Source organism: Engraulis encrasicolus, chromosome 18 (genome assembly GCF_034702125.1).
Source record: "Engraulis encrasicolus isolate BLACKSEA-1 chromosome 18, IST_EnEncr_1.0, whole genome shotgun sequence".
Taxonomy (NCBI): Eukaryota; Metazoa; Chordata; class Actinopteri; order Clupeiformes; family Engraulidae; genus Engraulis; species Engraulis encrasicolus.
In genome coordinates, this window is record NC_085874.1 from 1273143 (window position 1) to 1285292 (window position 12150).

Sequence of the window (12150 nt, forward strand, 5' to 3'; positions counted from 1 at the left end):
AACCCGAGTCGTCTGGCTAAATACTTATAATGTCTATTCTATTTCCATCACTACATTTGGCTACCTTCTGTTATTATAGACAAAACATAGACTGCAAACAGTGGAACAATTGGTTGGCAAAAACCTGTTGCTTTCAACACTGTGATTTATTTACTGTAAGATAAACATTCCCATTTATTCATCTTATTTTAGATATTTATGACTTGCAGAAACCATGCATTTGAAAGTTCACATTAGAGTTGCAAAATTTGGGGAATTTTCAAAAGTGGAAACTTTCCATGGGAATATTCAGGAATTTTGGGGAACTGAAAGGAATAAACTGGGATTTGTCAGTGTTTAAGAGTAAAGTAGAGTATCATTTATTAATGGTTAAAGGAGTTGACATAGTTGGTAGAAAAAAAACTTATTGTAGCATATTTTGGCCAAAATAATCAATGAAATAAATAAATTCACAAATATGTGACTAAAGTTAGGATATGCTGTTCCTTATGTAACAGAGCCCACTAGCAGAATGTGGAATGTCAGTAAACCTCCCTCCCGAAGCCTCATACAGTATCGGTAGCACTGGGCTATCAGACTGGTCCTTTAGCTCAGCGGTATCGTGCTGTGACCCAAACCGATGCGTTGGCGAGGTGGCGAGTTTGAGACTACAAGGGGGTACGGACTGCGCAGCAACATCTCAGTTATACGTACTCATTCGGACGGCACACTTTTTGCACAATCACCCCCTGCATGTTGTTCGATCCTCTAGTGTTATTTAAGTGGAGTTCCCTGGGGTGGTCAAGTTGGGAAAAAAGTATAGCAATACAAAATAAATAATTGAATGATTCATGTACATCCAAATAAACAAAAATAAGCTAAACAATATTCCCATTAGTTTAGAACTACATCATAATAATCCACTGAATCTCTGAACATAACTACTATTGGTGTTATTTTATATAACCCAATGGGGCACTGACACAGACATAGACTATGGTTGTGATAGGGGGTGCACAGAAAAAATAGCGTGGCACGAACCATGTAAGGGGGGCCTTGAATGGAATCTACCGGTATAGGGGGCCTAGTCATGGCTAAGTGGGAATAGGCTACTTGTTCTAAAGCAGGGGTGGGGGACCCATGTCTCGAATCAGTTTGTGGCCCTTGAGGCCGTTTTATCCGGTCCACGATATAATTTCAATTTTATGCAGCTTCACATGAGTATATGACATATTTTGTAAAGAAAATTTAGAAAATGCATTTGCAATTCAAGTTAGTTATATTCAGGGAGAGAATGTGGGGTTTGGTGGGGTTTGTTTTAAAGGTGGCTGCCTTCAATATAGGCCTAAGTGCAGGGGGATATTCTGGTTTGTGTTCATAGTACGGCCCTCGGAGGACTTTATGACCCTCGGATGAATTTGAAGTGGCCCTTCGAATGAAAAAGGTTCCCCATCCCTGCTCAAAAGTAACTTTTTTTTAGACAACATACTGAGTATGCTGAAACCACAAACAGTATTTCAGCCAAATTACTAATGTAGTCAATTTTGTGGCAATAAAGGGGAAGATTATATAATATTTGATTTATAATACTGAAGTAGGAGAACTAAATCTACACAGACTAAATACATATTTCTGTTTGCAATCTGTGTGCATCCAACTGTTTCCATGGACTATACTCAGTTGTAATAAATGTGCTATGAAAATGTGCAAATGTGCCAGTGCTATGCCTTAATGGAAAACCATATGCTGAAATGTACAGTAAGTTATGTAGCAACATTTCGGTTAATTCCCAAAATTTCCGTAATTCCTGTGCAAAGTTACCAATTTAAAAATCCCCAAATTTCCTCTATAAAAGTTTCCATAGAGATTTTTCTGCCCCTTTCCCCTAAATACTTTCCCACAAATGTACAGAAAGCCACATCTACATTTTAGTTGTCCCTTGTGATTGATAAAATTTAAAATAATGTTGCACACTGCAATGCACATTTATTCAAATATAGAAAATGAAACATTTTGTTTTTTTATTTTAAAACACCTGTCATAGTCACTGATATACACATTTACTGTTGTGTGTGTGATTAGTCATTGCCAGTGGACCATTATTGCCATATAGGCTACTCTGTATATTATGTCACAAATTTCCACTATATGCATTGTTTTTTAATTTAATAAAAAATATCTGTTTATATTTGTGTCTTACTGGTTACAGTGTGCTCAAACTAATTGTAACAAAGGGTATAATTAATCCATGCTTTTATGACTTGAGTTGACTATTGCAATACCCTACTAGGTCTTCCCCAAAACGAATCCAAAATGCTACTGGTAGAATTCTAACCAAAACAAAGAAAAAATACCATACCAGTAGGTTACTTAGGCCAATACACTGGCTAGCAATGAGATTTAGAATTGAGTTTAAAATTCTTCTGTTTATAAGCCTAGGCCCTAAATATATTGTAGATATGCTAAAGCAATATCATCCTAAAAGATGTCTGAGGTCTTCAGAGTCTCCTCTACTGGTTGTGTCTAGGGTGAAATCTAAATAGGGTGAAATGGCATTCATTTTAAAGGGAGCTAGAACTAAGAAAATCTTTTGTCATTATGCTGCAAAATCCTGGAACCAGCTTCCTGTACAAATTAGTATCATGTTTTAAAAAGAAAATGAAAAAATATGTTTCTCTTCTTTTCCATACAGTCATGTATGATAATGTGCTATACAAATCCTATTGCTATATAAGCAATTTGCAGGTTCCTCAAAGTGTGTCTCATAGGGCTTTGTATGCCTCCCTAGAATGACACTGCCACGATATGATAGGATAAGATGTGATGAGATTTCAATTCTCAACATCTTCTGAAAACAGAAATCAGAAGTTGCTCTCACATCAGGATATTGGTAGGGGTCAGGCCCTTTAAAAAGCTGCTCTGAGCTGCTTCTCATGTCTCAGAGATACTGCATACTGACACATTCCAAAAATGCATGGATATATCAAAAGTGTTTCTTTAGAAATTGAGGTTACATAATTCACTGAGTGGCATGCAAGATAACAGCATGGTATGGTACCTAAACTGCCAATGACGATGGAACAATAAAACTGGTCATATCTTCAGGTTACAGTGATTTTGTTACAAGATCTTGATTGAAATTGTTTTTTTTTTTACAGACCAGACACTGAGACCTGGGAATGGGTACCTTTCTGGGAGGAGAGCAAATGCCAGAGGCGTATCTTGCCACCAGGCAAGGCAGGCAGTCGCTTGGGGCCCCCAAGACCCTAGATAGTGAATAACAGCCCATACTGTACTACAATAGTGGTGATTTTGGTTGAAATATTCACTCTTTTGCATTTTTCGCTTGGGGCCCCACCTGACCCTAGAATCGCCTCTGGCAAATGCCTATTTATTTAATCACAAATTTGTGAAGCAATGCTGTGCCCTGAAAAGTAACATTTCCATGTAGGCCTAATGTTCTGTAGGCTACTGAAAACAGAGCCCTGTATAGGGAGAGTCAGGCTAATCCCATTGGCCGCTATGGAAAAGAGGGTGGAGTTTAGCCCCGAGCCATCATTTTTTGTGTTGAAATCAAGGACCATAGCGGTCAATAGGATTAGCCTGACACCTGACTCTATACAGGGCTCTGACTGGGGTGTTTGACCCCACCTGCTGTCCGTACTCCGCAACCTCAACCCGTAGGTTGTGTTCACAGCCTCCTTTGCAGCTCAATGACACGGTGTTCAGTTTAGAACATCATCAGACGTGAAAAAGCATTAGTCAGCATGTAGCCTACACATGAAGCCTGATTTGAGTGCCTGATGCCTTTTGAGTGGTGTCTGACACTTGAGGATGTTCTAAAAATGAACACTGTTCATTGACTCATTGCTAGAGCCTTTTACCCCTGCTGTTCCTGTAAAGGAACTGAAGAAGAGAGTGGGACAGAAAATGAGGAACAGAGAGATGGCGTTGGACAACTGACAACAGGTTGACTTACTCTAGGTGTCAGACAACAACAACAACAACAACAACAACAACAACAAAAAGGTCTGGGGAAAGTAACCATTACCACCAAACCATAACCAGAAAAATGTTTATGATGGAAGGTGGTGACTGAGTAGGTATTCTGTTCTCAGAGCGTGTTCCATTCTCCACATTCTGCACTGTGTGGAGCCCTATCTCACGCCTTTCGTAAAGTCTTCGCGAAAAAAATAGCTTAATTTTCGTGGTGCATTCACGTTATTTCCCGCCTTTCGTAAAGTCTTCACGAAAATAATAGATTAATTTTCACGCTGCCTATTCACTTGAATTACCCCACTGCTGCTATGGTTATCCAAACGTCTGCAGGAGCGGGGAGGGGGTGCTGACAGAACACTGCTGATACACTCGGGACTCACTAATTCGACGCCCTTTCGGTACTTACGCCTGATGTCCCCTAAACCTAAACCTAACCCTAACCCTAACCTTAACACTACTTAACCCTAAACCTAAACCTAACCCTAACCCTAACCTTAACCCTAACCTTAACCCTAACCTTGACCCTAAACCTTGACCCTAAATTGCTTGTTTGAAATGTTTGATTACCATGTGATGGTAGGCTACCGAAAGGGCATCAAACTAGTCTAGGCAACAGTCGGGCAATTCAAGTGAATAGGCAGCGTGAAAATTAATCTATTATTTTCGTGAAGACTTTACGAAAGGCGGGAAATAACGTGAATGCACCACGAAAATTAAGCTATTTTTTTCGTAAATACTTCACGAAATGAGTGAGATACGGTTGCTGTGTGAGATGCATTGCACTTTCCACCCTCAACTTAACGGCAAAATTTGAGGGTGAATTGCAGGTCCAATTCACGTTCTGTCTGATACACTTCACGGAAATGACGGTTGTCGCGTGTCATCAGAGTTTACCAACCGCCCATATACAATTCATCACGGAAGACACTGTTCCTTATGTTGACATTTTTTCTAAGTTACCCCTTTTTCTTATACACATGGCTATTGTCTTTGGAATCAAAACTATGCGGTCATCACAGAGATCTGGCAGTTTGACCAATCTGACACTCAACTACGTAACAAACATGGCGGCCGTTGAGTGCGAAAAGTGTACATAACTCCACACTTCAAAAAATGGCCGTTTTGAGAGCGTTATCCCGGTAGTTTGTTCACTTCACCGCCACGATTAGAAATGGAACTGCCCTGCGTACCCAAACACAGTGCGGGACACTTTTTAGGGGTTAGGGATGTCGGAATAGCGGCATGTAGGAATAGCGGCGGACGGTGGAAAACGTGTCGGTATTCCGACAATAGACATTAACGTCGGAATAGCGACATGTCAGAATAGCGCCACGTAACTGGAAAGTACGAACATTGGAACAGGCTCTCACAGTCTACAGCTAGCCCACCATTAGTGCAACAAACAAATAAATGAATAATAAAATATAAAAAGATTTATTTTCTTCTCTCTTCTCTTCCTTTCTCTCCAGTGCATTGAATGACAGTCATATATGATAATTACGATAATTCATTAAAAATACTGTCACCAGTGCCAGCTCGTTAGAATACTTCTTATACAGTACCTATCAGCCAGACATTTTTTAGGACATTGTATTCAGAGCCGCTGACAGCTCCGGCAAAGGCCTGGGACAGAGCAAGTGAAAGGTCCCCCCACCCAATGCATACATGTAATGAGGGCACAATTCTGGGGCCCCTCTCTCCCTGGGCTCAGGACAACTGACCTCTTTGCCCTACCTGTCAGCTTCCCTGATTGTATTAATAGGGTATTAATTAATTAGAAATGAACACGATATTGTAGGATTTCCAACACAGACTGCTCAAACGGTGTCGCCTTGGGGTCGCCTTTTTGACACATCAACTACAATTTCATAGATGCCCGTCATAATCTGAGTCGCTATTTCTCTCTAAGGTCTGTGATTTTGCAGGTCTGTGTGACCGAGATCCGAGGTTTTGGATAAAATACCCGCCCCCAGGAGGATGATTGGTTGTTTCAGATTACACCAAGAAGTAAGACATTAAAAGGCGTGTACTGCTAAAAGTCAGAGCAAGGGAAAAGGTCCTACTAAATAGCAGGAATATTAGAAATTAAAGGATCAAAATCAAAAAGGATCAAAATCCAGTTTGGGTTGTAAGAGCCATTGTAATTTGTTTTCTTAGGAGATGAGGCCCATAACATGGCTGTCAATTTTGGTTGTTTGTAGAGTGAATACAGCCGAAAGCTGTCCTGATAACTGCAGGTGTACTCAAAAAACGAGTGTTGAAAGGTCAGAAGTGGACTGCCACAAGAGAGGCTTTTCTACATTTCCAACCAGTCTGCCTACAGACACGTGGATTTTGAAAATGGGTAAGATATTATTAATGAGAATAGGCCTACTGTATATTGGTTTATGTACTTCGATAAACTAATATAATATATAATACAAAAGCCTATAAAAAATAAAAGAAAGAATGTAAGTATGTTTAGTTTTTACTGCACTTTGTGTGTGTGTGTGTGTGTGATTATTGTTAATGTCTTATCTAGGTACAGTATATGTTTAGTAGTTAGTTTAACTGCACATTTGAGACTGGTCAAACCTCTGTGCTAACCTTGTTTCATAGATTTCTAAAGTACATTTTGACATGGACTTTGACTCAACGCAACATTTTTGTGACAAAATATGGCATGTGACTTCAATGTTGTTTTACTTTTATTCCCAAGGGGAGAATTTATTGGAGGAAGTTCAGCCAAACATGTTCAGTGTGGTTCCGAACATCGAGAGTGTAAATCTTGAACGCAACATGATTAAATCACTACACCCCCAAGGTTTTTCTGGTGCCAACAAATTGATGCTCATGAACTTGTATGGAAACCAGATTACCAAACTTCCACCGAAAGCGTTCAAAGACCTCATCAGTTTGCGCTTTCTCCTTCTGGGACAGAACCAGATTGCCACAGTCAAACCAGACATGTTTGTCGGCATGAGAAACCTCTCCGAGCTCGACCTCCCGCTCAACTCTTTAACAACGCTGCCACCCAACGCTTTCAAGCCACTGATCGCCCTCAAAGTTCTGGACTTGGCTCTGAACAAGATTCAGAAAATCTCTCGCAAAGCCTTCTTCGGTCTCCAAGAGCTGCTCTTCCTCAATCTGGACAACAACAAGCTGAAGAACATCCCCACGGGGACGTTCAAGCCCATGACCGCCCTGGAGATGCTGGTTCTGGATAATAATCAGCTCTCCGTTCTCACGCCCTCCCTGTTTGATGGTCTCCACAACCTGCAGGAGATCTTCATCAGGAATAATGAAATCGACTCCCTGCCCGCAGACCTCTTCAGACACACGCCCAAACTTGTACAGGTGGCGCTGAGCGGCAACAGGATGCACACAATCGACGGCAACATGCTGGCCAACCTGCAGGGTATGTGCTTCAATGTCTTTGTTTTTCATTCCACATGACTTGATCAAACAAAACATTCTGCTTTTTTTAACTTCAAAGCTGAAAATCTGTGGGTTTTTACATTGCAAATTACAATCTAAATCTCCTTTACTGATTTCTGGACAATAGGGCCTACTACAGTAATCACCACCAATGTGATAACTCTCCAACCCCCCCCCAGGTCTAAAGGAGGCGTACCTTCACGATAACCCTTGGATGTGCGACTGCAAAATAAACTCCTTGGTGGAGTGGATAGCGCAGACACAGGCGTACCAGTCTCCGTTGAAAAAGATACAATGTGCCGACCCGGAGGAGTTCCGCAACAAGCCCCTTCATACCCTTGCATCCCAGGGCCTTCACTGCACAGCTTAAAGGGCCCTCCTTGGGCCATAATAACAATGAATTAATAAGTGATACAATTAAATGAAGAATTAACAAGTAACACATTAATTAATAATTCACACATAAATCAGGCTGAAGAGATACTTTGTTTAGCATTATTTGGGCAGAGAGCATTGTACTCGGCCTTCCCATTTGGTCCCCTAATTTTTCTTTGATTATTGGCATCAATAAAAAAGCTATTATGTGCACACACAGAGTATATGTGGACTTTATAGGCTAATGTCAATGTATATGATGTAATATAGTAATAATATAATAATTCATGTGTCGTGATTGTGGTCAGAAATTTTAACAGTGACACGACAGTGTTCTCTCCACTGATTCCCAGGGTATCCAAGGAGAAAAAAAACACTCAAGACTGTGGAGTGCTGAACAAACATTCCTTTGGCGTTCTATCTCAAAATTCCGTCTGGTGAATTTGGTACAGCGATCCATCCATCTACAAGATGTTAAGTCTTTCAATACAGAGAGGCCAGTCTTCCTCAAACGTACCCAGTGAAATCCAGTCTCTGTAGGCTACTTTGTACACTGGCCTCTAGGAAGCTGTATGCTCACTTAACGTATTTTTTGTGTGCAACTAATTTATTCCAAAAAAGATCAGGTTACATTTGTAGAATTACTGTAACTGAACTATTAGACTATGACTGCTACCCTGACAATCTGATGGGAGGGAGTGCGAGGAATTCAGGAATCTGCCCAATCTGGCAACACCGGCTGGCATCGACCTTGGTGTGCTGCACATGATGAAGAGACACCTGCTCTTATAAAGGAGTGCACTGTCCGCATCATAGCTTTGCCAGGTTTGCACACTAGGGTGCAAAAACCCCAACTTCTAAAAATGTCGCTCTGCTTTTGCAGTATGGTTCCTTTGTCCCTTCCACTCCCTTGTAAAATCTTACCGCCTGAACACACCAGCGGCAAGAATAAGCAACAGAGAATTCACTGGACAGTGTAGCAAGAGTGACACGAGTGATAGAAGCGACAGGCCATGACCATTAAAAGCAGAATGCAAGCATTCAGACATTCCAGTTGACTGCGGTGGCCGCCATAGTTTCCGAAAATGTATAAAAAAAAAAAAAAAAAAAAAAAAAAAAAATCCTCCTGGAGTAAATACATCCTTTAGAGAATCGCCAGCAACTCAAAACATAGTCAATTACTTCAGTCGCCAGAGTTGCTCAAGTCGCGTCTATTCATGCCATTAGACAATTTCATCAATGTTAAACGGGGGCACGATTTGGAATGGCAGTGAACCTAAACTGTAATTTAAATTGCGTTTTAAACCATTTTGATCAAAACTAGTTAGGAGAATCATTTGAAAGTTAAGTGACAGTAATTAGTTCGAGATTTGAAATTCCCCATGCATGTTTTTTGCAGTCTTCCTTTAGCAAGGATTTAGCCCCTATTTGCTAATCCCCTCAACTATGGTCAAACACCCATGTAGTTCAGTGTTTCCCATGCATTGAGGAAACTATGGCGGCCCGCCATAGTTTAAATTTGGCCGCCATAGTTTCCGAAAATGTAAAAAAAATAGGCATAGCCTACCCTCTTAGACCCTTTTTGTCTATGCGTTAACAATTTCACAGTGCTCTTTTAAATGCTTATCTCTGCTCCTATTTTGATTTATTATTTTTTCATTACATAGACCCCTGCATGAGGGACGAATGAAACTGTGTTGTAAACACAAATGATTCACTGTAGGCCTACTGCATTTTTATTTTATTTATAATATAAATGACAATGTACTACTATTATACATGTCATGGGTAAAATCTTATGTAGCCTTATTTCTCAAAATATAAATGGCTGAAATGTAGGCCTATGCCTATAGTTTCTCCATGCGCCAATGTCATACTGTACTCATTGTTTTGCTGTTTTGCATTTATGCTGCGTTAATACAACCCCCCCCCCTCCAAAGGCCTGCGTGAAAAGACCCCTCCGGAAAAAAAAAATCCTGGCTGCCCCCATAGTTTCCAAAATTTCTGTGGGAAACACTGTAGTTTAAGAAGATGGGTCTGCACAGTGCGAAATAAGCTCAAAAATATATAAACTTTAATTATATGGACAGTAAATAGTTGGCAATCTTTTTTATTTATTCTTCTCAGAAGTAAACTGTAAAAGACCAATGCAAAAAAATTATAAAAACAAACCCAACACTGGTCTCAAACTTTTGAGTGGTGTAAACTTTAAAGGTCCGGCATGCCATTTTAGCTGTTAATTTCCTAATTTTATGCAGTCCGTTCACAACTGTAGTCCTTTTCTCAAAGATGTTGAACTGAAAAATCAGGACATATGTGGATGGAATGCATAAATTCTGGAAATAAACTATGAAATAATGACACCCTACCTTTAAGAACAGAAATATTTAAACTCTTCAATCTACTGCAATGTTCTTAAAAATCTATCAAAACATGATTTATATTTACAAGTCATTCAGTGGTATAAACACCCGTTCACCTCGAAGCAAATTACACTAAAATACATTTATGAACTAAAAAATTTGACAATGAGGTAGCCAAATAAAATTTGAATAGAAAAAAATACTAAAAACACAACAAATCTATTCAAAATGTACAGAACCAATGAGACATTTCTAATGTTTTTCCATTGCTGAACACCTGTTAAGACCATCAGATATGGCTTTGACCACTGATATGGTTTCATGCACCGGACACAACGCAAAATAATACAAATTCCAATGAAATGGTTTAAAATTAAAGCAAGTGACTGATTGTTTTACATTTAAAGGGAAATTCCTTCCAATTTCAACATGCCGTTGTACAGTAGACACTCTACCCTCAATTTATTAGTACCCGAAGAAGCATCAATTTTTTTATTTGTTAAGCCATCTTCGAGAGTTTAGCCAGCTAACCAGTGGCATAGTTTGTGTAGTGTTTTAACTAGGGATGTACCAAATCCAAGATTCAGTTTTGGATTCGGCCGGATTCGGCCTTGTTGACAGGGTTTGGTTTTGGTTTCAGTGATCGGAGTAGGATTAAGTATCAGATTTGGCCAAATCTTAAGCAATAGATTCGGTATTTGGCAGAACCTTTAAGTTATTGCTCATAATTACCGAATCCAAGGTTCGGATTCGGCTTTGTTGACGGAGTTCGGTTTCTGTGATAGGAGTAGGATTTGGTATTCGGTTAAATCTTAAACAGTGGATTCAGTATTCAACAAAACCTTAAAAATCAGGATTTGGTACCTCCCTAGTTTTAACATATTCAAAATGTCACCCCCAAAAGGAGGTGTTCTGTTGTAAGGTGTCTACTGGTGTTGCATAGCTATTTGGAGGAGGTGAAGACATTTGAATCTATATGGAGACTAGGGCTGGGCGGTTTTGGAAAAAATTAGCATCACGGTTTTCTTGATGAAAATTGATATCACGGTTTTCTGCATGGTTTTTTGATATGCGACGATTACCCCCCAAATCTTAATCTTTCTGAGGAAAAGATCTCAAATTAAATGTTAAAATGAGATAAAATCATGAATTTAAATTAATCTCCATTTATATTTTATCATTTTTTCATTTCAATAATATTTTCTATAATTTATAGTTTATATTTCCCTATCCAAGAAAGTCTCAAATTAGAGAAAATGCAGCATTTTATAAAATAACCTAAAATCTTGACCAGGGTGCCATAGATTTTTCAAGGAAGAAGGGTTAAATGATTATAAGCAGCTGTTTTGGGCTTTTTTCCAAGACAGCCCAAAACAGCTTATTTCGTTCTACACCTGGCAACACGAATTGCTTATTTGTCGTTCTACACCTGGCAACACATCCGGCGCTTTGCGCTGCCGCTGGACTTTCTAGCGAGTAAACAACAGTGGGACAAAAACGAAACAGACTGAAGACAGACACGGAAAACAAACGGATTTACTTGACATTGTGTGCATATTGTCTTTGAATTAAAGTCCAAATCCAACGTAGAAGGTATTTTGTCCAGTAGTTTGTGTCATATTGCGATGTGTTTCGCTCCTATTTTGCCCCCAAATCATTTCAAACAAATATAGCAATGTAGCAATGTCTGCCCATTGCATTTGAAAGCTAGGCTACTTTAGCTTATAAGCAGTCTTAACAGCAGCGCGCACAACAGTTGGGATGGTAATTAAATACAGTTAAGAATCAGATAACTGTTGTAGCCTGTTAACATAGCACCACATAGAATTGCCTTTTATTTAACTTTGTGAGATCAAATGTAGGCTAAATGAATTGAAATGTTTGTCATGATTCATCACTCTCACTAGCCTCTAGCGCGTAACCAATTATTTTATTAGTTCAATCAACATCTTACATTATGGTGACATTCCCTAGTAGAACAGCAACAACAGTGGACTTAGCAGAGTTGAAATGAAGT

General features: G+C 39.5%; 1 protein-coding gene across 1 annotated transcript; it reads left to right on the forward strand.

Annotated features, from left to right (window-relative positions):
* Nucleotides 1-6045: 6045 nt before the first annotated feature.
* Nucleotides 6046-7950, forward strand: si:dkey-1j5.4 (leucine-rich repeat-containing protein 15). Its single transcript, XM_063222271.1, has 3 exons — nt 6046-6322; nt 6677-7375; nt 7575-7950. The coding sequence occupies exons 1-3, from the start codon at nt 6139-6141 to the stop codon at nt 7763-7765; spliced, it is 1074 nt and encodes a 357-aa protein (XP_063078341.1). The 5' UTR covers nt 6046-6138; the 3' UTR covers nt 7766-7950.
* The last annotated feature ends 4200 nt before the right edge of the window (nt 7951-12150 follow it).

Bases quoted from the DNA above. Each gene is read 5' to 3' on its own strand.
- si:dkey-1j5.4 (XM_063222271.1), top strand. From the start codon at position 6,139: ATGAGGCCCATAACATGGCTGTCAATTTTGGTTGTTTGTAGAGTGAAT. The intron at 6,323-6,676 runs GTAAGATATTAT...TTTATTCCCAAG, and splicing joins CACGTGGATTTTGAAAATGG to GGGAGAATTTATTGGAGGAA. The intron at 7,376-7,574 runs GTATGTGCTTCA...ACCCCCCCCCAG, and splicing joins CATGCTGGCCAACCTGCAGG to GTCTAAAGGAGGCGTACCTT.